We start from the raw sequence: 26,213 nt of genomic DNA, 5'->3' as shown, positions 1-26,213 counted from the left end.
CGCAACTCCACTCCCCTTGTGGCCCACCTGGACCCCTACATTTCTTTCTCTACCTTCAGTCGTTTCATTTCACACCTTGTCAGTTCAGTTTAGTTTATTGTCATGGGTACCGAGGTACAGTGAAAAGCTTTTTGTTGCGTGCTAACCAGTCAGCAGAAAGACATTACATGATTACAATCAATCCATTTACAGTGTATAGATACATGATAAGGAAATAACGTTTAGTGCAAGGTAAAGCCAGCAACGTCTAGTCAAGGATAGTCCGAGGGACATCAAAGAGATAGATAGTAGTAAGGCACTGCTCTCTGGTTGTTGTAGGATGATACAGTTGCCTAATAACATTTGGGAAGAAACTGTCCTTGAATCTGGTGGTATGTGTTTTCACACTTCTATACCTTTTGGCTGATGGAAGGGGAGAAGAGGGAGTGGCCAGGGTGCGACTCGTCCTTGATTATGCTGCTGGCCTTGCCGAGGCAGTGTGAGTTATAAATGGAGTCAATAGATGGGAGGTTGGTTTGTGTAATGGCCTGGGCTGCGTCCACAATTCGCTGCAATTTCTAACGGTCCTGGATGGAGCTGTTCCCAAACCAAGCTGTGATGCATCGTAATAAAATGCTTTCTATGGTGGATCTGTAGAAGTTGGTGAGAGTTGTAGTGAATATGCCAAACTTCCTACACCTTCTCAGGTAGTAGAGGCGTTGGTGTGCCTTCTGGGTCATTGTTTCAATATTGGTGGTCCATGGTGATATTGACTCCGAGGAATTTTAAGTTTGCCTTTTCACCCCTGGCCTTTGTACAACAACCTGCCTAGCAAATCACCCTCTCACCTGTTTCCACCTATTACTTGCCAAGTTTTATCATATCCCTCCTCTATTCCAGCTTTCTTCACACACACACACACACAGTTTTAAGACGGGTCCGGACCTAAAAATTCACCTATCGATGTTCTCCGGATGCTGCCGGACACGCTGTGTTATTACGGCACATTGTGTCTTTTTTTTTTACATTCTTGATTGGAATTAAGCCGTTCCCATAGCCTTTTATTAGGCAAGTTATTGACATAGATTTATGCTCAATGACAAATATTCGGAATACCCTGTAGCCTGGTGAAGTGTAATGCATTGTAGAGACAGGGATAAAAATATAATTTGAAAGAGGCAGCTGGTGAAGAGGAAATAATTAAATTCAACCACACAAAATCAACCATACAGATGACCGTACTTTGAACAGTATATTTAGACAATCATTATCACATATAAACCCAACATTTTGATTACATAAAGAATTAGTCTAATTTGAAACCATGGGTGGAAGAATCTTGTTGTAAGCTATACTGGTTCCAAATTAACTATTACACACAGGTTTAAACAAGCTAAACAGATTATCTCTTCTCACAGTAACTGAATGTATTATGAATTAATCAATGAATGTTACTTGGTATAGATTATTAGCAATATCAACTGTTCTTGCTTATTAGCTCAAGAAGTGCCAATGGTGATGCTTTAATGAAATCTGTTGAAGTAAATTGGCAAAAATGGTGTAATGTAAAATAAAGCCAAATATACTCAACATACTGCTGACAACATCTGTGGAGAGAGACTGCAGTTGCTGCTTCATAGCAATGATCTTTCATCAGAATATTTCTGGTGAAAGGTCATCACCTGAAACTATTGGCTAGAATTTACACAGCGGTGAACCAGTTCCACTCACTGCTGAGTTCAATAAAAGATACAAACTTACCTGACATGATCCATTCAGCAGGAACTTGTGAGGGAAAAAGTTGGTAGGATCCTCCGCATCAAGGCCCTGTGCGCGTTGAAGGGCCTAAGGATGTAAAAGAAGCATCACGTTGGGCGGCGTGAAAAAGCCCACCCATAAAAAGCTGTGAAGTTGCTGTCAGTCACAAGGAGTAATGTGAACGTTGATAATGTTATTTTTGCAAAATCCGAGTCTTAAAATGTTTCTCTCCACAGATGCTGCCTAACTTGCTGAGCATTTCTCACATTTTTTTTTTTCCAGGTTTCCAGCATCTGCACTATTTTGCTTTTATCAGCAAAAGATGCAAAAGAATAATGGCTATTCAAAATTGAATTTAATTGATTTTTAGTATCTATTTTGGCTACTTTAAAGTGAATGTATGTGTTCAAGGAACATATTTTGTGCTAGGTAATCTAACAATTTCCATTTTAGATTCTTATAACAAAAGGTAAAGACGACAATAGGAGTTTGCATGTTCTGACTTTGATTGCGGACTTTCTCCGGGTGTTCCAGCTTCCTCCCACATCCCAAAAATGCGCTGGTTGGTAGAAACATAGAAAATAGGTATAGGATCAGGCCATTCGGCCGTTCGAGTCAGCATCGCCATTCAATATGATTATGGCTGATCATCCAAAATCAATACCCCATTCCTTTCTCCCCATATCCCTTGATTCCGTTAGCTCCAAGAACTATATCTAACTCTCTCTTGGAAGCATCCAGTTAATTGGCCTCCATTGTCTTCTGTGGCAGAGAATTCCACAGATTCACAACTCTCTGGGTAAAACATTTTTCCTCATGTCAGTCCTAAATGGCCTACCCCTTATTCTTAAACCCCTGGTTCTGGACTCCCCCCAACATCGAGAACAATTTTCCTACATCTAGCCTGTCCAATCCCTTAAGAATGTTATATGTTTTGAAAAAAATCCTTCTCAGCCTTCTAAATTCCAGTGAATACAAGGTAAATTCCAGTGAATATAAGTAGATTAATTGGCCATTGAAAATTACCTCTAGAGTACAAGTGAGTACAAGAGTATGGGGGGGGGATGAAGGTGGGGTGGATGGGTAATGAGAATTTGATGAGAATAAAATGGGTTAGGATAAAGTTCATATAAAAATGGATGCTTGATAGTTGGCACAGACTAACTGGCCTGAAGGGCCCATTTCCAAACAGCTTCTGACTCCAAAAAACTCCTAGTGACACTGAAAAATAAGGCCTCCCTCTACCTTTCTGGTGTTAATGAACCTACATAAATCCAAAACTCAGAAGTGCAATCCCTGATACATTTTCCACTTCACCACACCGCCATCCTGAACCATGTCTGAGTTTCATAACAAATATGCCAAACCATCAGAGTATTGACACTACAAATCTTTAAGTAAAAATGAACTTTCACTTTTCAACTACATATCATACATACAGAAAACCACTATTCTTACAGTACAATGAATTTGAACCTAGGTTGCAGGATAACACAGTACTCCCCTTATTTTCCATGTTCTGATGGATGATTGATATTTTTATTAACAACTTCAGATCAACATATGCACATACTGTTTATTTGCTTATTGTAGCGTCATGAGATTTGAGATCTAAATCAGGAATTGAGTTTATTTCGTTAAGTCACAATTAGTATGCTAGTTGGCTAGCGCTCACTACTCTGGTATCTTAAATCCCATCTTACCTCCAGGAACTTTATCAGGATTATATTCAAGAGCATTACTACAGACGAGGTTAATATCTATCAGGAAATCCTTCACTGTTTCATACTTGTGGTTATCAATTTTCATCATCATGGTTGATAAATCCATTGGTTGAATGATGACTTCCAAATAGTCGGAAACCTATAGGTTAGATTTATTTTAAAAAGAGCAGTTATTTTTCCCACAGGATTCACAAAAATAAAGATCTATTCAATAGCAAGTTTATTTTCGCTACTGCAAGTTAAAAATACTAAAGGCTGTATGTTACATTGTTTAAAAGAGTACCTTTGCAAAAGTATCAAAAGTGATTGCTTGTCGATTTCAATGGCCACCTACGGTTAAAGTAGCAATTGTGTTTTTAAGAATAGTGTCTGAATACTCCCAGAGGTTACATGGAAACAGATTTTTTTTGTCCTCTATGCAGTTTAAATCCAAGCTTTTTTTCCCCTCCTTATCAATATCCCAAGTAACTTAAATTTTCTCTATTTTCAAATCAATATAGTTATAACCAATTAATAATAATAATAATAATAATAATAATAATAAGTACTTTATTCGTCCCACAACGGGGAAATTTGCAGGGTTACAGCAGCAAAGTGGATAGCAAAAATAAATAAGCATTCATTAAAAAAATTAAATAACAGTAATCATCTTTATTTACTGGTCTGCTGGGAGCAGTGCTGATTGTGCAGTGTAATGGCAGCAGGAAGGAAGGACCTTCAATATCTCTCCTTCACACACTTGGGGTGAAGAGGTCTGACACTGAAGGAGCTGCTCAGTACAGTGACAGTGTCCTGCATGGGGTGGGAGGAGTCGTCGAGCAGTGATGATAGCTTTGCCATCATCCTCCTCTCTCCCACCGCCTGCACTGAGTCGAGGGGGCATCCCAGGACAGAGCTGGCCTTCTTGATCAGTTTATCCAGTCTCTTCCTGTCAGCAGTTGAGATGCTGCTGCTCCAGCAGACCATTCCATAGAAAATGGCTGATGCCACCACAGTGTCGAAGACAATTGAGCCACATAATACAAAATATTGATTCCTATGTCATCACTCTCCTTGCAACTTGTGTTATTGAAACATACGTTATAGCAGAATTTTCCGCATTTCTATTTCCTGTTTGTTTCTAGTTTATACTAACTCCTATCCCTAATATTTCACTAATTAAGGATCCTATCGGAAAGCATCACAGCTTAGTTTGACAACTGCTCCACCCAAGACCACCAGAAATCTCAGTGAGTCGTTAATGCTGCGCAGTACATCAGGTAAACCAGCCTGCCTTCTCACTCATTGAAACTATCTATACTTCATGCCACCCGGGGAAAACGGCTAACACTAAAGAAATTCAATCAATCTCTTTCTTCCATCAGGTTTGAAAGCAACTACCCCAAATTCATCAGCTTCTTCCCCAGTTATCACTCTTGGATAGACTGCCCACAAGCTAACAAATGTATTTCTGACCCCCTGATCTAGCCCATTGCAGAACTTAAAACGTTTTTTTAAAAATCTGCACCTTCTCTGTAGCTACAACACTACCAGCAATCTGTCAGAGACCAAACATATTGATGCAACAGCCAAGGAGGCACACCAGTGCCTCTACATCCCAAGGAGACTGAAGAAATTTGACATGTCTCTAAAGACTCTTACAAACGTCTACAGATGCAACATAGAAAGCATACTGTTGGGTTGCATCACAGCTTGGTTTGGGAATAGCTATGCCCAAGATCAGAAGACATTCCAGAGAGTTGTAGATGTAGCCCAGTCCATCATACAGACCAGACACCCCACCATTGATTCCATCTACACTTCACACTGCCCCGGAAAAGTAGCCAATGTACTCAAAGACTTGTCCTACCCTGATTATTCTTTCTCTCTGCTCCCATTGGGCAGAAGGCAGAGAAGCTTGGAAGCATGCACCACCAGATTCACAAACAGCTTCTCCCCCTCAGTTTCAGGCTTCTGAATGGTCCTTCCATAAGCTAGAGTATTGTGCATTTAACCTCCATGCCATTGCAGACATTGGACTTTGTCTTTGGAACTGATGCCTTGCAATGCTGGGACCTACATTCTGCACTCGGTATCCTCCCCTTTGTTCTACCTATTGTACTTGAATTTGACATGATTGTACTTATATACAGTATTATCTGATCTGATTAGATAGCATGCAAAGCAAAGCTTTTCACTGTATCTGGGTTTAGATTTATTATTGTCACCTGTAGAGAGGCGCAGTGAAAACCTCAACACAATAGTCTTAATTCTGCTTCCTTTTTCCTTACACTAATTTGTGTACTCGTGTCAGGTTTTGATTCAAATCATGTTGAATTTTTTTAACTTTGGTACCTTGCAAAACAGTTTTTTTCCACTATATCTCTGTTTAGGTTTATTATTGTCTTGTTACCAAGGCACAGCGGAAAGCTTTGATTTTGCATGCTACTACATCCAATAACCCAGCCGTTTCAACTGGATAGTTCACCTTGAATCAATCTGCTGTACATTTAAACTGAGAAACCTCTACCTGTATTTTTTCTCTCTAAACTTTATATTTTATGTTTTGATCTACAAATGAATTTTACACCTCTTCAACATTTACTACTCCCTTCTAGCATTTCATTCCCAACTATTCCCCTATTAATTTTACTTCTGTGATTTACTCTCACTTCAATTGACTGTGTACTTGCCTTTCTTCCCATGGTTATAACTTTATTATTTTTAGCTCAACTTAGATGATTTTCTTCAATTTGCAATGGTCTCCCTTTTAATTTAGTCCGTCCTTGGCACAACCTTAGTATCATTCCTGGATGCAATTTAGCCAAAAGCAGAATCAAAGCTGCAAAGATCCAGCTTCATATACATTACATTGCACTTATTGCATTTGTACTCTTGATACGCTCAAGGAATCACAATAGGGGGAATTACTGAAAGGGTCCCTGGTCAAAACTTTCCTCATAATCAGCTTTTAAAATGTTTCATTTGTAGTTGCAATTAATTTACCTCTTCAATATCCACAGGTTTACTAAAGATATTAAATCGTTTGTCAGTGGCAAGTCTTTTGGTAATATCCCTGAGAAATAGCCGAAGTTCCCGAAAGGTATTTTCTTCTTGTTCTTCCATGCGCTTTATTTCCTCCTCTGATAGTTGTCTTGGTGGAGGGAGCAATGCAGGTGGGAGGACTTCCAATGCAAACAAAGCTGGGAAAAAAGATACAATCATAGAAAAGTGCAACGTAATTGCTCTCGTTTTATTTCAAATGCAAACATTAGGATAAAATCCTCGGAATTCTTTGATCTGGGAAGACACTTTGTGTAGTTTGTCTCTCATTTGCAGTTTACAGACCTATTGATATTATTCATGGAAAGGTTATGAAACGGTAGTCTTTGCGGAGCTTGAAGAAAAATTGTTCCCGATTAATTTAGTCTTGGTTGATTATGGTTGTCAATTAATACCTTTAGGATGTGTAGGATTTAAAAATATGATCATCTTGGTTCTCATATCTTGATTCAAGATGAGATTTCATAAAAGCAAGATCAAACAGACATTAGAACAAACACAGACAGTACTTCAGGACTGCTCTCTAGTTGCAGTAGGATGGTTCAGTTGCCATATTCAGGGACGTTTCTTCCCAGCTGTCATCAGGCAACTGAACCATCCAACCGCAACTAGAGAGCAGTCCTGAACTACTATCTACCTCATTGGAGGCCCTCAGACTATTTTTGATCGGACTTTACTGGCTTTATTTTGCACTAAACGTTAAATGTTAAATGGCTCGATCATAAGCATGAATTGTCTTTCCACTAACCGGTTAACATGCAACAAAAGCTTTTCACTGTCTCTCGGTACACGTGACAATAATCTTTCCTATCCATGTATCAGTCCAAATGGTTTTTTTAAAATTATTATACCTGCCTCAACTACTTCATCTGGCAGCTTGTTCCATATACCAACCACCCTCTTGTGAAAAATAGCCTCTCAGGTTTCTCTTAAAATTTTCCCTTCTCACCTTAAACATATGCCCCTACCCTGGGAAAAAGAAACCTATCTATTCGCCTCATGATTTTATGCACCTCAGTAAGATTACTCCTCAGTTTCCTGTGCTCCAAGGAATAAAGTCCTAGCCTGCTTCTTCCTATTGCTCAGAGCTTCAAGTCCTGGCAATATTCTTGTACGGTATCTCTAAACTAATTTAAACTAAGTCTTCTCTACACTCTTTCCAGCTTAATGGCATCATTTTTGAAGTGCAGTTACTGTACAAACAACGCATACAATTTGCACCCAGCAGGCACTTGCAGACAAAGGTGATAATGATCATGTAATCTGTTAAAGAAATGTTGATTGAATGATAGATGTTGGGAAGTACTTCAGGAATATATCCCCTGCCATATTCATTATAATGTTACTAGAAAATTAGGCAAGGTTCCAGTTCATCATACGATCTCAAAAATAAGGCCTCCTACAATGTAGTGCAAATAAGAGTGCCAGCCTAGATTTTGTGCTCAAATCATTAGAAGGGGACGAACTGGGAACCATTGATTCAGGGTTGAGTGTGCTTCCTGCACATTCATCTATTCATGCACCTGCGACAAGGAAGATGGGAGAAATCAGCCCCTTTGCAAACATTCCGTGCAAATATTTTAAAAGATGACAATTCTATCTGAATAACTACAAATTAATATTGAGATAAACAACAAAGCCGCTTAAACCAAAATGCTGAGTAATGCACTATGTCAGTTTATCATAAGTATGTATGTTGCTAACACCATTGAGTGTTAGGTTGCGACAAATATTTGCTGCATGGTATTCTGAACATATCTCATAGGTACAAAGTGCTGGAGTAACTCAGTGGGTCAGGTAGCATCTCTGGAGAACATGGATAGATGCCATTTTGGGCCGAGCCTTTCTTCCCGAGTTATTTCAGTACTTTGTGCCTTTTTTTGTAAACCAGCATCTACAATTTTTTATTTCTACTTCCCATAGGTGTTGGCTCTCCATGATTTACAAGCTAATTGTCTTATCAGTAGTCTTACCAGCTTATAAACAATAAACTGTACATAAAAGTTTTGGGTACTAAGGAGAACCAACTACACATTGGAGTTTGATAGTTGCAAACTTTCAGAATTAAACTCAATATAACTATTCGTCAATATGAAACTTAGCATCCTTCACATTTAATGCAGCCAGTTAGATACAGTATTTAAATATTCCGTCGTATTGCTCCTTGAACAATGTTTAAAAACTACCAAATAAAGATGCCAGCAGCATGCATTCTTTTGGCATCATGTTGTATTGTCAACAGAAGCTAACAAAGTTTTGATCTGGACAAAACCACCCAGAGGTTGATATAAGCATAGTTATCAGAGTGGCAGAGCAGAAAGCATACTATTGGATCGCATCCCCACTTGGTTTAGGAATAGCTCTGCCCAAATCCGCAACAAATTGCAGAGTTGTGGATGTCGCCCAGTCCATTACACAAACCAGAGTTCCACCACTGTTTCTACAGTTCACGCTGCCGTGATAAAAGCAGCCAACATAATCAAAGATGTGTCCCACCATTCCTTCTTCTCCCTACTTCCATTGGGCAGGGAGTTCAAACATTTGAAAACTGGAACCACCACTTAGGAACAGCTTCTTCTCCTCTGTTATCAGGCTTCTGAAGGGTGCTTCCATAAACTTGTGTACTATCCACTTCACCTTCAATCCACTGCAGACATTGGACTTTACCCATGGAACTAATGCGCTACAATGCTGACAACTATATTCTATACTCTATTCTTCCCTTTGTCTACCTACTGTAGTGTGACATGATTATATTATTGTATAGTATTATCTGATTTGATTGGAAAGCTTTTTTCTGTACCGGTACATGTGACATTAATAAACCTAAACCACCTGCTAAGACTGCTCAGGTTATCTGTTTTGGGCTCAAAGCAGAAAATTGGTATTTCCACACAAAAATACGTAAATGTGTAGAATTTCTGGTATGGGACTCATGCCCAACAATTCAACTTTCTGCCCAACTAGATTCCTTTTGTGTTCGTGGAATATTGGTTTTGCTCCTCAGATTTGTCAAAAGCATAAACGATGGTGTTATCTGGCTCTCTAATATACGTAATGAATAAGATTTCCTGGTTTTGATTTAACTTCACAAATTGCTCTCAGTGCTGGCTGGAAGGGCCAAATGGCCTCCTCCTGCACCTATTTTCTATATTGCCAACATTTATTCTGGGGAATGGCCTGGGGATGTGTTGGGTGCGGAGTGCTTTTTAGTGCTACTTTGGTAAATGTCACAATCGAGCGGCAAAGTTTACACTTTGCTGGGAGCCACAGGGCCAGCCCAAAAGTTGTTGAATTAATGGGCTGGACATTCTTTGCCGGTTGTCAAGATATTTTGTAATAATGATTCCAGCAATGCCAGCTGAGGACGAAGAAAGTGGGCAGAGGGGAATGCAGCAATAAAGATTTTCGATGCATCTTCTCGACAATCAGGTCTATTTGCTTGGTGAGATCTAGGCAACCTAGACAAATGGCAAATAGTGTCATATTTGACAGAAAAGTATGTGAAATACAATTTGTGCCTATTTGCCATGCTAAAGGATCAGATATAGTAACAAGTTAAAGCTAATGCTAGCTGAAATCACACCTTTTTTAAATAAAATTAATACTGGGAACTAAGAACTAAGAATGAAAATAAAGATCATGAGAGTTTATTTGTCATAGAAATAGATATGAAATGAAACAATGACATTCTTACTTGTTGCAGATTAAAATTTTATGGTAATTCCCTCTTGTGACCCCGCAAACTTCCCAAGAGGCTTATACAAAAACATTATATTAGTTATTTGGCAGGTACAATAACCATTTTGTGCCCCCCAAAATTCCCATAATTGTCAAATACGAATTACTGCCGGTGGTGATATTACTGGGTAAACCATTTAATGCTCCTTGAGGTTGAGCTAATGGATCTTGCTTCCCAAAGTATCAAGGGGCTATCATCCATTAAATGATCAAAATCCTAGTTTAAACATACTTGCCAGATCAAAACTGGGTTAGCTTTTGTTGACAGCACAACAGTGAAGGTATAAGAATAATATTGTAATGATCTCATTAAGGACAATATGAAAACAATTTTAGTCCATGGCTGCAGTGCAAACAATATTTAGCTTTGTTAACATTATATTATACATGTGTAATCTGAATATCGTGATAAACACATCACGTGTCTTCCTCTGCCAGTAGCTCTTACCAGACTTCTTCCTCCTAGGTGGAGGCTTTGCTGCTTGGTTTAATATCAAATCTTCAAAGAACTTTGTTCGTTCTCCTTCAGTAGGTCTCTGTAAGTCTATAACTTCCCCGTAACTGATTTCAAAAATGCATTTTACCTACATGTTCAAAAGAAAAATGATTCTCATGGCAAACTTTAAGTTTAAATGTGTTTATAAATATTTGCAATATTAATAATAGGATGGGACATTACAAACATATCGTCATTCAGACAGAAGTAATGTATGTTTAGTCATGCTCATGTATTGCAGTTTTCACTGTTATGACATACAATTTACTTGCAATTCATGAACTTAACAGTCCTTTAACCGTTTAGCTCATTTTAGTAGCCAAGTTGGCATGAGTCAGGACATTACTTTGCACATGATTTGTGGAGTCAATTTGAAGTCAATTTGTGATAGTGGTAATGAGCAGTGCAAACAGAAAGGGCAAATTGTAATCTTGCCAATTTCCAATCTTGGATTTAGGATATTATGACTAATTTAGCTTCACAGCAACATTTCAGTATGCTTGTTTTTTTTCAATGTTCAGACCTTGCAGGGCATCAGATGGGGTCTGATGACTGAGAAGTACTGCATTATGATGACTTATGTTTTAGGAAAACACTGATTACTTTTATAATGCATTACAATATAAATAATAATTTCTGCTTTGACTTACTCTAATAAGGAATACCTAAACACTGCGAAAAGGACCCAAATTTTGTAGTGCAATACCATAAGTTCCACAGAGTGCACTACATTTATTTTTATTTCCATGCATACTTGCATAAATACCAAGTTTTTTGAGTTATTCGCTTGTTATTCCCCCTATATTTCCTTGTTGAGCTCCTCATGGAATGCAATGCTGCAGAAAACCCTCGTAATTAGGCGAAGAAAACGTGTCCCAATACCCAACGCTACATTGAATTTGGCGCATTACAATGGAAACGCTTATGAGAAGTAAATGCCAGTAGGTGACGAAGGCAGGTCTTAGCCAATTTATCTTTTTGAAATGAATTAAGTGTTAAGCGCTTAATACTTTCGTTTGTTACTTTTTAGAATAACTTTAATCTTCAGGAGTTTTTGGTAGGCAATTAAAAAAAACACAGCGCAACATTTTGTGGCACATTTATTGACTGGAAATTTTTGTCTTTATGTCACTGTGAAACTAGAAATTTCATCGGGTGCGAACTGTAGTTTTTATTCTCATCTTCCAACATCAATAGTTTAGTAACAACAAAGTATCAAATTCAGACACTCAGGGTTAGCTATAATTCAATGCTGGAAATACATTGAAAGTCTTACCCATCTTTGTCTGCAACAGCTGGCCAAGGATATCCCCATCTCTTTACTTACGATTATTTAATAGAGGCCTTTGAACACATATCTGGATATATTAATCATACACAGTCAATAAAAATATACAGAGTGATGTCCTACCTCATCTGGTAGCTCAGCATATGTAGTTTCAGAGGTAGCCAATATTAAAATTGGGGAAAATGGTGGTATGTCCTGAAGCAGGGTCAGGAAAGTAGCTCTCACTGTATCACTGATTGCATCCCACCACTCTCTAATGTGAGGCACATAAACTACGCTCGGTACTGTTCGGCGTGACTCGCGGAACACCTAAAAACGATGAATAATCAAAGGAGAATATTGGGAAGGGGTGGGAGGAGGGAGAGAATAATTGACTCCGGAGAAAGAGGAATAAAAGCAGAGGGAAGCAGAGAGAGAGAAAAAAAAAAGCATTTAAGGTTTTCACTTAGATTGAAGTTTAAACATATGAATCAAATGGAATAAGTTTCTTCCATCATTCTCACCTGTGCACATGACTCCTCTGGCGTTTTGGCACTAACAGAGTACAATGCTGGCAAATCTAGTCTGTGTACAGAGAATTTCTCAAGCGAATGGAGCAAAGCAGGAGCAAGATGTGAACTTTGACCAGATCCTTTGTTTCCACAAAGAAGTAACCGAGGACGATGCGATATTGGCTGGTGATGTGGTGACCTGCAAGAGGAAATAAAGTCAGTCATGCAGCGTGGAAAAAGGCCCTTCGACCCAACTTATCCACACCAACCAACTTGCCCCATCTACAGTGTATTCAGAAAGTATTCAGACCTCTTCATTTTTTCCACATTTTGCTACATTACAGCCTTATTTTAAATCATCAATCTACACACAATACCCCATAATAAAAAAGTGAAAACAGGTGTTTAGAAATTTTTGCAAAGTAATTAAAAAGAAATAACTGAAATATCACATTTACATAAGTAATCAACCCTTTAGTCAGTACTTTGTTGAGGCACCTTTGGCAGCGAATACAGCCTCAAGTCTTCTTGGGTATGACACTAAAAGCTTGGCACACCTGTATTTGGGTAATTTCTCTCATTCGTCTCTGCAGATCCTCTCAAACTCTGTCAGGTTGGATGGGGAGCGTCGATACACAGCTATTTTCAGGTCCCTCCAGAGATGTTCGATCAGGTTCAAGTCCGGGCTCTGGCTAGGCCACTCAAGGACATTCACAGACTTGTCAGAAAGCCTCTCCTGCGTTGACTTGGCTGTGTGCTTAGGGTCGTTGTCCTGTTGGAAGGTGAACCTCTGCCCCAGTCTGAGGTCCAGAACGCTCTGGAGCAAGTTTTTCCATCAAGGATCTCTCTGTACTTTGCTCTGTTCATCTTTCCCTCGATCCTGACTAATCTCCCAGTTCCAGCCACTGAAAAACATCCCCACAGCATGATGCTGCCACCACCATGCTTCACCGTAGGTATGGTATTGGCCAGGCGATGAGCGGTGCCTGGTTTCGACCAAAGAGCTCAATCTTGGTTTCATCAGACCAGAGAATCTTGTTTCTCATGGTCTGAGAGTCCTTTAGGTGCCTTTTGGCAAACTCCAAGCGGGCTGTCACCTGCCTTTTACTGAGGAGTGGCTTCCGACTGGCCACTCTACCATAAAGGCCGGATTGGCGGAGTGCTGCAGATATAGTTGTCTTTCTGGAAGGTTCTCCCATCTTCACAGAGGAACTCTGGAACTGTCAGTGTGACCATCGGGTTCTTGGTTACCTCCCTGACCAAGGCCCTTCTCCCCCGATTGCTCAGCTTGGCCAGGTGGCCAGCTCTGTGAAGAGTCCTGGTGGTTCCAAAGTTCTTCCATTTAAGAATGACGGAGGCCACTGTGCTCTTCGGGACCTGCAATGCTGCAGAAATTGTTTTATACCCTTCCCCAGATCTGTGTCTCGACACAATCCTGTCTCGGAGGTCTATGGGCAATTCCTTCGTCTTCATGGTTTGGTTTTTGCTCTGACATGCACTGTCAACTTATATAGACAGGTGTGTGCCTTTCCAAATCATGTCCAATCAATTTAATTTTCCACTGGTGGACTCCAATCAAGTTGTACAAACATCAAGGATAATCAATGGAAACTGAATGAACCTAAGCTCAATTTTGAGTGTCAGAGCAAAGGGTCTGAATACTTATGTAAATGTGATATTTCAGTTATTTCTTTTTAATTACTTTGCAAAAATTTCTAAACACCTGTTTTTGCTTCTTCATTCTGGGGTATTGTGTGTAGATTGATGATTACATTTTAAAAAAAATCTATTTTAAAATAAGGCTGTAACGTAACAAACTGTGGAAAAAGTGAACGGGTCTGAATAATTCCTGAATGCACTGTACACTAGTCCCATCTGCCTGTGTTTGCACCATATCCTTCTAAACCTGTCCTATCCATGTACCTGTCTAATTGTTTCTTAAACGTTGCGATAGTACCTGCCTCAACCACCTCCCCCGGCAGTTCGGTCCATACACCCACCACTGTGTGAAAACGTTTCCCCTCAGGTTCCTTTTAAATCTTTCCCCTTCTCACCTTAAACCTATGTCCTCTAGTTCTCAATTCCCCTACTCAGGACAAGATACTCTGTCCACCCGTTCTAGTCCTCTCATGCTTTTGTACACCGTTATAAGATCACCCCCTCATCCGCCTGCGCTCCCAGGAATAAAGTCCGAGCCTGTTCAACCTCTCCCTATAACTCAGGCCCTCGAGTCGTGGCAACATCCTTGTAAATCTTTTCTGCACCCTTTCCAGCTTGACATCTTTCCAATAACATGGTGCTAAGACCTGAACACTCTGAATGCAGCCTACCAACGACTTATAAACGCAATATAAACTCCCACCTTCTATACTCAATACTCTGACTGATGATCCGACTGAAATGTTTAATTATTTTCCAATTCTAACTCTATTGCTTCAGATGAATGGAAAGGAACACCATCACATTTTTAAACTAATGAAAAGGGACGTATTTAAACCTTACAGTGACCAAGATACATACCCCAATAGAAGTGTTTCAGGCCTTAACCAAGATAATACTGAAGTCTTAAATTGTTTACAGCTTGATAATCAATATGGTTAAATGCATTTTTTTGCCCAACGTATCTCATCCATATTACTAGTACAAGTACAAACGGTTTCCTAACAATGCAAAATTAGGTATGATAACATGATATTTTCTAAGAAACCAAACTATTCCAGCAATAGTTAGTAGTATATTGCCAGTAGTAAAATAGCTATATATTATCGCTGCCAAACTACACATCACAGTAGTTAAGATCATTTACCTATGGCTCAATTTATTATATCAAATTTTGGGTCATTGAGAGGCCATTTTAAGGCATAGACTTTCAAATGACCACGGATTTGAGCATCAAGCAACAGGATTTCAGTCTAAACTAAAATTCTGAGACTGCATGCCAAGCTTTTATTTTTCTATCAAAATTTTAGGTTTATCAATCGGCCTTCTAGAACAGAAGGGAACAGAATCTTCACAATAAAAATAACTGAAATGACCAGGATGACAGCCAACAATTCCATAATGAACTCCTGATGGCTCAGTTCATTTCAGATTTATGTTCTGCCCATTGTGGAAATCCAAAACAATCCAAATCAAACCCAGCAACAGAGTATCAAGCATGGTCTAGAGAGATCAAACATGCCACATGGTGCTCAGTTGTACACCAGGGCTGACTAGCACATAGACAGAAGTCCTTATTTTAAATGCTCAACAACCCCGTGGAAAAAAAGCGGTGTACAGATAATGCGTTGAGTATTCTTTCATTAAGCAGTTTAATCATTTTTGTGTTTTAAATTAAATTCGCTGCAGGTTGATTTTTAGTTTTACTAGACCAAATGGACTCGTTGGGACCAAACCACTCCTGTGTTTTTGCAGCACCCGCCCTACCACCACACCCCCCCCCCCCCCCCCTTCCCGGGAGCACGCAGTTGCCGTAGCAACCTGCCTCCCAGCCCGGGCGGCCGCCATTGGTGGAGCAGGGAAAGGGGGGGGGGGGGGGGGAAAAAGAGTCCTGTCCCATCCCGATGCGGGGATGTTAAGTGGTAGACAGCGGTGGCTCTCCCACTGTTGCTGAGCCGCCGGACTCTGGGCGGCCTGGGGAAGGCGCTGAGCCGGCCAGGGAGAGGAGGAGGAATGGGGGAGTCGAGGGCAGACCCAGCGCCAGGCCCAGGCCTCGGTCTCCACCAATGCCCAGCCTCACTGCCGCTGCTACCGCCTTTCCCCTAGGCCCACCTCTGGCTCGCTGTTACCTGGTTACGTCCAGGCCCAGGCCCAGGCTCCGGCTACTTCCCCTGGCACCAGGTCTGGCTCTCCCACCCCCAAGAAACAGACTGCCGAGCCCTGCTCGTACCTGACATCAACGGGCCCAACTGCGCAGGCGCGACATGTTTGTTCTGTGCATGCGCGGATGCGGCGGCCATCTTACGCAAGTACCAGATCAATGCAGCGCCGGAGACTCAGGTTCGATCCTGACTACGGGTGCTGCACTGTAAGGAGTTTGTACGTTCTCCCCGTGACCTGCGTGGGTTTTCTCCGAGATCTTCGGTTTCCTCCCACACTCCAAAGACGTACAGGTATGTAGGTTAATTGGCTGGGTAAATGTAAAAATTGTCCCTAGTGGGTGTAGGATAGTGTTAATGTACGGGGATCGCTGGGCGGCACGGACTTGGTGGGCCGAAAAGGCCTGTTTCCGGCTGTATATATATGATATGATATGATATGAACGGGGCCCCAAAGGTGCATGCACGGTTTAAAAACCTTTTACATGTGAATAACTTTTAAAATATAACACCGATTTCAATGAAACTTCCTCCAAGAACCCCAGATGATGGTAAGGTGGGTCTATAATTGTCACACTATCATGTACCATTTTGGCTGTAGTTCAGGATCAAACAAACAAGAGTTTTAGTATATAGATTAGTTCAATCTAAAATACCACTTTCAGAGGCATCCTGTAGTTGCTGAAAGAATAAGATCTCCGATTAAGTACCACATGGAAGTAGACATACAAGGACAAATACAGGCTGCTGGGCAATGCAGGTGCAAGTTCAAGCAGCAGGGGAGATATAGTAAAATCCAGCCTCAAGTGAAGAACCAAGTACAATAATCTTATTTTTTAAACTCTGATTTTAGCTTACAAATCCTAAATCTTCCAGGTGGCAACATTTGATATTTTTTGTAGGAAAATAAACAAGATAATATATCTATGAAACCATAAATTATTTGGTTATTAAGTAAATCATTGTCAACAACTCCTATTGATTCATCTTAATCTCCACAGCTATACCTTTTGATTGCCATTTTCATTTTTATTCCTTTAATGCAGAGAAATATATTCTAGTTTTGAAGAAATAAATTGATATGGAACTGAAGTAGTAGATGTTAGCAGTGAAAAAGCTAAGAAAAGTGTGAGAGTTTGTAGGGAATTCTAAACTAGTAGTACAACTGTCAATGGCAGAACAGAGTAGACAAATCAAAGTTGTGGAGAATAAAAGAGTAAAAAATGTGGGGGGGAGGGGGAGGGGGGAGAAATCAAAGATGCAGTAGAGAGAATGGTTCCGATTTTGCACCCAAATACTAGCAATTCCACCCAGAACTACGTTAAAAGCCCCGGTTGATGCCCGATCTGTGGCAGATGTGCACGCTTCTACAATTTCCCAGCACTTACATGGAAAATTGGCCCGCTGAGTGGACCCATTCATTTTAATAGAAAGAAACAGCTGCAGGGAAAAAACTAAGTAGGTGGTAATGTCCTTTCTTTGTGATTTAATTGAGTTGATTTAAATTTAACTGTTTGAATTATTTCAGTGCTTTAAAGTGTTTTATTATTTTTAATTTCTGAACAATTATAATAAGCATTGGCCTTTAAAAAAAAATATTATCATTCTGTTTCTGCATGTCTTCCTGATAAGCCTAGATGCATGATTTAACCAGCCCTCAACCTAAATGGGATAGAACCTGGGAAAAAATAAATCTCTGAATTATTAGATTCCCATTCCACATATCATTCCGCATTGAAAAACAAATCTAACATAGTACTGATGATGCAAGTTATTATCTAATAAGCTAAAACATCACGAAAATTTCTAACTAGTATTCCTTTGCTGAGAGGTTCCAGTGCACCCTAAAGGGCATGCTGGAATGGCATAGATATAATGAAACAATAAATTGTTACTCCTGGCTCAATCACTTTTCAATCACATAACAAACATTGAGGAAAAAACTGCAACGCAAGTGGATTTCTCAGCACATGTGTTTCCATTCAATCTGTAATGAGGGACTTTTCAAAACAAATCATTCTGGAAAATTACGATGATTTAATTAAACTAGTTTTATTTTCAATAGCTGAATGCTTCCTCAATCACAAAGTCAATAGACAATGCATGTCTTGAACACACTGAAGTACCTCAAGGTATTTAGTAGGTTGCAGGCCAATGTCATTATTCCAATGGCATATCAGTTCATCATGATAAAATGGTATTACTTTATCATGCATTATTTGGAGTTCGGTTTATTTATATTTGAGAATGTCGCTCACTGTGTAACTATGTTCTAAAATGAAAACGACTAACAGTAAATAAACGTGCAATACACGGAATCCTTAGCTACAAAATATTTCAAGGAAGTCATCAAAAATGAAACATGCCTCTTCACAGCAGAATTTTGTATTTGTGTACATTTACTATTAATTGAACAAAATAGCCAGTGAGCAAACCAAATTAATTGCTTTCAGTGTATTGTATAGAGATACTCACATGGAGAAGTGCATAAAGGGCTTATGTTTAATAGCTGGTGGTTGTTTCTTTGGTGATCCCAATGAAGAATTGTCAAAAATAGATGGTTCAACCTCATCATCACTGTGCATGTAATCTTCCAGAATGTGGTTCACAGCATCTAACAAAGAAAATTAAGTATAATGCAATGGAGCATGAACTCTTAAAACTATTTGATACAGTACAATGTAGACATAAAACTATACAAAATATTTAAATGTATCATATGCTAATCTTCTTATTTACCAGAGTTTTCAAAATATCAAATTTCCCAACATCGCCAGAATGCCAAAAAAAAAATTACTTTCCAAACTCCTAATCAACCAGCCACTTAAAATCTTGAACATTCAAAAAAGCTCTTTTCATCATTCAAAAAGTTAATATAATCAGCAATGTCATCTTTATTTTTAACTAAAATGATCATTAATTTACAGATATTTCAATTTATAAAAGTAACCAGTTTGACTTAGTGAAATTATATAGTGCAATTAATTACAGGTTGGCAAATTGAGCACTCCAAGCCAAGTCCTAATTAAAATATTTGAAAACTATTTTAAATAATGTTTACCAAGGTTTGAAACAAAAGAACAAATGTTAAATGTCCCAAAAATGACAAATAACATTGTGTAGAAGTTTTTTTAAGTTACTTTAATGTTGCTGTTTTTGTTTTGCTTAAATAAAATCCTCACTTCAATTAAAGCAAGACACTTAAAGCTATGTCTGTTCAATCAGTCTGACAGAAAATCTTAATTATACTAGCTTCAGATTTCAAATCTGTATCCTGTAGAACAAGTCAAACAATTATTTGATAATTATAGGAATCATTGCAACACATTAAAATAGAACATATTTAGTTCCTAAACAAATTAAATCCTAAACGAGGAACATTACTAATTTTAAATAATGCAGTAATGTTACTTTTTGGATAAAAATATTCCGTCATTCTCAGTTTTACTGTTGAGCTAATTAGTGTCCATTTTTATTCACGATTATGCCTTTTTTGAATTCTAATGAGGTTGAAAAACACCAACACCTCAAGCATTCCATCGTGCAATACATTATGTAATTTTACCTGTTTTCAATTTTACAGAAATTGCAACAGGATAGGTGCATTGGAAATCAACTGACCCTTGACACTGCTATAATCTTATGTATTTATTTAAAATAATGTGCGTGGGTCAATTTGATTTAACAAAAGCGCCAGAACTACTAATGACCAAAAAGTTATAACTTTGCAAATTGTCATCCCTGTACATTAATATTGAATATTCTTTAACTTGGCTTTTGAAGCACCCCATGACAACATGCTATTAAAATAGCCTAATAGCAAAGAAAAATATAAATCTTCATCAACATTATGAAGGTATGTACAACATAACTGACATCAGTCTGAATAACAACCCAATCTCAGGTTTCATGTGACAGAAGTTTAAGAAGTAGACATATAGCCTAGAAAAACAATATAAATACATACCATCTTTGTTGTCATTCGGTGTTGGTTCAGCATGAGGAAAAACTTTGTACAAAGCAATTGCAATTCCATTAAAGACATTTTCCAACAGAGGCCTGACGATGTGCGATAGTGCTTCGCCTGATGAGGTTACAGCTCGTTGTGAAGCAGGCACAATATTCTGCATGGCTAGATAGAAGTCCTGTGCACTTATAACAATAGATGTGACATCCAGCTGCAGCTTCTGACTGGTTGCATAAATCTGAGGATAACGCCGACGAAGGGCAAACAAGGTGGCCTCAGTGCAAAGTGCTTTAATATCGGCCCCGCAGTACCCTGGGGGGGGGGGGGAGATGATTAAATGCGTTTATTAAAGAGAACAATCATCGCAATTCCTCCATTTTACAACAAATCTTCGATACCCAAGTAAAATGTTTCAAATAGAATGCAAAATACTATTTCATTCAGAGGATAATGTATCCATGCTCAAAATATATGGTACCTTTAGTAGCCTTCTGATTTTAAGACAAATTATATAAGAGAAAAGACTTTATGACTTCAACATTTAGAATTTTGTGTACGGTTTTGATCACCTAGGACGAATGTCATTAAGCTGGAAAGGGTGCAGAAAAAAATCACCAGGACTCAAGAGCTTGTGTTACAAGGAGAGTCTGAAACATTTTTCTCTGGAGCGTAAGAGGCTGAGGGGTTATCTTATATAGGTAAACAAAAATCATGAGGAGCATAGGTAAGTGAATGATCAGTCATTTTTCCTCAGGTAGAGGCATCCAGAATGAGAGGGTATACATTTAACGTGAGAGAGAAAAGATTTTAGAGACCCGAGGAACAACTGCTCAAACATAGGATGATCATATATGGAATGAGCTGCCACAGGAAGCTCAGAGGTGGATACAATGGCGATGTTTGATCAAAATGGTCAAATGGTAAGTGGATCTAAATGACTCAGAGGGATATGGGCCAAATGCAGGTAAATTGGAGTAACCTAGTTATAAAACCTGGTCGGGACGACGATTGGGACCAAAGGCCCTGTTTTCCGTGCTGTATAACATTTCACAAACATTTGAACTCATAAATCACGATACTTGCGCTCTGCAGCCCATCTAGACTCAACCCTGGTAGATTATTTCACATCATCACATACATAGGTTTTGAGCAAACAAAAATAGCGCAGAATAGGACTGGAAGAAACGGTTTGACCCTTTGGTGAAAGAAAAATAGAAGTGTTGAAAATGTAATAAAATCTGGAAGTACCCTCTTGGCCTGTTAATCTCCAAAAACTGTTCAAGTAATTTTAAGATTTGAAGTATCAACACTCAACTACAAATTGCTAATGCAGATATCCTGTTAAACATTTCCCATGCTTTCTATGTTGTCTTACCTAGGAATAAAGTTCCTTTAATTATGTTTTAGAAGGCTTGTTGGATGACCATTGGGCTTCAGCTTTATAAATGCTATCACTTTACAATCCCAAATTTGAAAATCTTTGGTGATTGAGGGACATTATGGCATCCCGCTGATCACAAGGTTTACAGTCAAGTAAAAGATACCCAGTTTGCAATTCTTCCATCGTGCTTTTTCAATGGAATTATTTTGTAAACAAAATATGACGTGATGGCCATTTGCTTACTTTAATAATAATTTACAACAATAGCCTGCCAGAGCCTTCAGCTTACCGCTCGCCAAAAGACTCATTTGTCCATTTAATCTTTGAACATACAGCTCTTTGTTCACCAAAAATGGTGCATCATTCGTAACATGATCTTACAAAGCTTGCTGCAGTTAGTATCAACTTATGGCATGAGATTGCTTGTTTCCGTGCCACTGGATGAGCAGGTAGGAACAGTTTAAATGCAGGTGAGAAGAGCAATGTTCTAAGGCTGCCATCCATAGACATTTCCCAAAAAATCACCTATCCATGTTATCCAAAGATACTGCTTGACCAGCTGAGTTACTCCAGCACTATGTCTCCTTTTCCTACATTATAAATGGAATACTGATCGCAACTGGCCCTTTCCTTCATAATTAATGATCTTCATCCTGAAATTTCCTGAACAGCATAGAAATTGCAATGATCTAAAAGGACACCACACAACCAACTTTAGAACACAATTTGGGCTTCATTAATTTGTACAACCATAAATCTCACGCCTAAAAATGTCCATAAACTGTCAATAATAGATACAGTAAACCTTCATAATAACAGACCTGTATATAGCTGGTTTTGGTTTTAACGGAACAAGGCTCTCATTGCACTGCCCCTCACTTCCGCCAGACTACCCAATGAGCTGGAATCATGTGGCCTGCTTCCAGTTGTGGGAGCGGAGAAAGCGAGCAGCATGAAGGCGCCGTGAGTACTGGGCCCGTACCTGGCGCACCACGTGTGGGGCTAGGGGCTCTGTGGCTCCCCGGCCTGTGAATTCCCGCTTATTTAACACCCCCAATGCCACATTTCTTCCCTCCCGGGAACTTTACCCCCACCCCCCAAAACTCATTTACAGCAGACAATTGACAATAATGGACACCAGCCCCCCCCCCCCCCCCCCCGAAACACTTTATCCAGTGCTCCTATTGAAAGTGATGAATTAGAAAATGGCATCTTTATTTACATAAAGCCCAATTTAGAATGTAGAGGTAAAACATACATCAAATAAAATGTTTACATACTTTAAAGCATCTAAAAGGATCAATAGTTTAAGTAAAACTCGTTCAATGTAAACCAAAGGTTTTTCCATTGAAACAGGATCAATCGCATACCTACATTCATTTTCAATTCAGTTAATGTAACAGTGTAGTTTACCAAGCAAATATTATCTATTATACTTATTAAATATGCCATGCAACGATGAACATCAAATATTATGGTATTACTCACCCACACACTTATCAGCTAATTCTTCAAGAAAACTTTGCAAAGGTTTTGGATTCCAGTCTCTGGTATGTATCTGAAATATGTGCTTTCGTGCCTATCAAAAACAATTAAATGCAAGGTAACAACACCTCAAACAGAAATATACAATATAAGTGGACTATTTAAAATAATATTCACTTTCTAAAAATTGTAGTTATCAGCCTGACTTTTTGTTAGGCTGATCAATAATCTAACAATAACACACTTTCAAGATTTTATAAGTCATACACATAAAGGTAATCATTAATATTCAGTGATTACCCTCTAGAGTACCAAGCTAACTGCCTCTTTCCAGATCTTGTAGACTGAAGTTCTGCCTTTGTCCCAGTTGCTCAAAATTTCAGATTAACCCGAGTTACTGATAATTTTGAAATTATTTTGGGAGATTAATCATTGGAGCTATTTAAACGGAACCAATGTGCCATATGGAGGAGGAAATATCAATATTTTTAACCGGCTTTATTTTACCTGAGAAAAACAATGAAGATTATGATGTAAATGACAAATTATAATTAAGCGAATCACTTGATGGGTAGAGAAGGAAAACAGAAATTTATACTGAGTCAAAGATGAAGCACTTGAATTCACAGCTTAACCATTGGGTTGCATGGTTCTCAATCTAATCATTCGGCCCCCGAACTAATTGCATGGCTGGATTTATCTAATGGGATGAGCCTTACTGGAGGCCTCCACTGAATGGCCTTTTCACAAAATGGAGCATGCCGTGAATGATGAGAAAGCCTCAAGCAAGGATGCAGGGCCCATCACCCGTACTAACCTAATGGACTTTGACAGTTCTCTTGGGTCAAAACCATTCATCAACATTTTAAATATCCCTGAATAGTTGAAAGAGCTTAATTAAAGCAAAACGAGTTAAAAAGTAAAAAATAAATAAAGATGGTGAACCTAAAAGCAGAGCAGGAGTTCGTAAGCACTTGCATATAACCAAAAGTGCACACTCCATGTCCCCAATGCAATGTGCAAAGACAGAAGTGTAAGACACAATGATTAGCTGAAACCAAATGCATATAATAGAATGCATTCTGCCATACAGTACCAAATTGGTTGTGCCAAATTCCAGCCCAGATTGAACCACTGGAAATTTTAACAAATCAACAAGAATATTACCAACATTTGGGGTATTAGACCAGAGCTTTTGCACTAAAAACTGTAGGTTGACATGGAGAGATTATTTCCATTTAGGAAGTATCCAAAATTTAGTAAAAGGTATTCAGAAGAAACCTTTTGTATCCATTGTGGCCAGAATACAGTTGTGATGTATTTAGCATATATTTAAAAGGAAGCTAGATTATGCATACACAAGAGAGAAAGAAAAAGTTATACATGTAAAGGATTCAAATAAATCCAACATTCCAATACTAATAATTGTGATGGTGGCAATTATATACTAAATAACTAAATAAGAGATTTGGCAAGGAACAACCAAAACTACTTTTCAACCTTGGTGCACAATATTATAAATGTATGTGAAGCTACTGACCCAATGCAGAAAACTGTAATGCCTTTAATTAAAAGACAACATAATACTTTCCCTACAATCATAACACAGTTAAGAATTTATATATAAAAACACCGTTGGGCAGTTAAGTTTAGCATTCAATGTCAAATGCAAGTGAAATCTGGGAATTGTCAAAAGACCATAACATGTTAGCCTTCTGTCACAATGTTGTGCTTTTCAGTAATTTGCAACAGACATGACCAATTCATTATCATATCATATCATCATCATATATCTACAGCCGGAAACAGGCCTTTTCGGCCCTCCAAGTCCGTGCCGCCCAGTGATCCCCGTACATTAACACTATCCTACACCCACTAGGGACAATTTTTACATTTACCCAGCCAATTAACCTACATACCTGTACGTCTTTCATTCAAATTGCTTGGGACTAAACAAAGCTTCAGAAATTGCAACTTACCACCTCCAAGATCACAGAAGAGCCACAGAAAAACTACCCATAGAAAAGCTTTACGAAAGTGAGAAATATGTTTGGAAGAAATTTCCCATTTACCTTTTTATCAGGTAGATTAAAAAGAAATTCCCTATCAAAACGACCAGGTCTCCTGAGTGCAGGATCAATGGAATCAAGTCTATTTGTAGCACCAATGATAACAATTTCCCCTCTATTGTCCAGTCCATCCATCAGTGCCAGTAATGTTGACACGATAGAACTGAAACAAATAAACAGAAATTAGTAATCCACCATCACTGATAAATGGTGAGAATAAAAACCAGAAGACATTATCTAGGTGCCAAGTATAGGTACAACATGGAAAGGAAAAACTAGATGTAAACCATAAATGGGAGAATAGAGCGATCATGTTGGCCAATTTTGGAGATCATAAGAAGAAAAGCTTATTCTAAAGATAAATGTTACATTGGCAGTAACACTGCTCAATTGACATTGTCTGAAACTTCAGTTTCTAACATATCATCTTTTGAAATGTATCCTCAAGGGACCCTCAACCATGATGCTTGATGAAAGTAAATTGAGTATTTATACAGGAAACTTCTCTTTCTGCAAAGATGATAGTTCTAACTCATACCTCAAATCATACTGAATGAAAACAAGCCTCTTGACACACGGCGACCATGTTCATCATCAAGCACCCATTTAAACCAATCCTATTTTATTCTTCAAACATCCCATCAATTTATCCCAAATCACTAACTCATTAGGGAAAATTTGCAGGCCACTAGCCTACAAACCCACTTGTCTTTTAGATGTGGCAGGAAACCGGATGATCTGGAGAAAACCCACGTGGTCACAGGGAGAATACGTAAAATCCACATAGCGCCCAAGGTCAGGGTTGAAACTAGGTTACTGGTGGCGAAAAGAAGCAGCTCTAACAACTCAGCCACAATGCCCACCCTCTCTTATAATCTGAACAGAAAAAACAATTTCATAATTTATAGTTAACACTTCTGGACAGTTAGTTTAGCATGCCTGGATTGTCAATTGCAAAATTTCAAACCAGTATA

At 38.8% G+C, this 26,213-nt stretch overlaps 1 protein-coding gene across 3 annotated transcripts in view; it reads right to left on the bottom strand.

Moving 5' to 3' along the window:
- atad2b (ATPase family AAA domain containing 2B) overlaps positions 1 to 26,213 on the bottom strand; it is a 101,393-nt gene that overhangs the window by 22,342 nt on the left and 52,838 nt on the right. For 2 of the 3 annotated variants that reach the window (XM_078399300.1, XM_078399301.1), the window contains exons 14-22: positions 25,243 to 25,402; positions 23,174 to 23,264; positions 20,305 to 20,616; positions 18,813 to 18,951; positions 12,532 to 12,718; positions 12,152 to 12,337; positions 10,693 to 10,828; positions 6,447 to 6,643; positions 3,441 to 3,600 (exon numbers count right to left, since the gene is read on the bottom strand). In XM_078399300.1, coding sequence (XP_078255426.1) covers positions 3,441 to 3,600; positions 6,447 to 6,643; positions 10,693 to 10,828; positions 12,152 to 12,337; positions 12,532 to 12,718; positions 18,813 to 18,951; positions 20,305 to 20,616; positions 23,174 to 23,264; positions 25,243 to 25,402 — 1,568 coding nt within the window. The remainder of the gene's footprint in view (positions 1 to 3,440; positions 3,601 to 6,446; positions 6,644 to 10,692; positions 10,829 to 12,151; positions 12,338 to 12,531; positions 12,719 to 18,812; positions 18,952 to 20,304; positions 20,617 to 23,173; positions 23,265 to 25,242; positions 25,403 to 26,213) is intronic. The other variant, XM_078399302.1, reaches the window with a different exon arrangement.

Source organism: Rhinoraja longicauda, chromosome 5 (assembly GCF_053455715.1).
Source record: "Rhinoraja longicauda isolate Sanriku21f chromosome 5, sRhiLon1.1, whole genome shotgun sequence".
NCBI lineage: Eukaryota > Metazoa > Chordata > Chondrichthyes > Rajiformes > Arhynchobatidae > Rhinoraja > Rhinoraja longicauda.
This window is presented reverse-complemented; position numbering and strand designations above follow the sequence as displayed.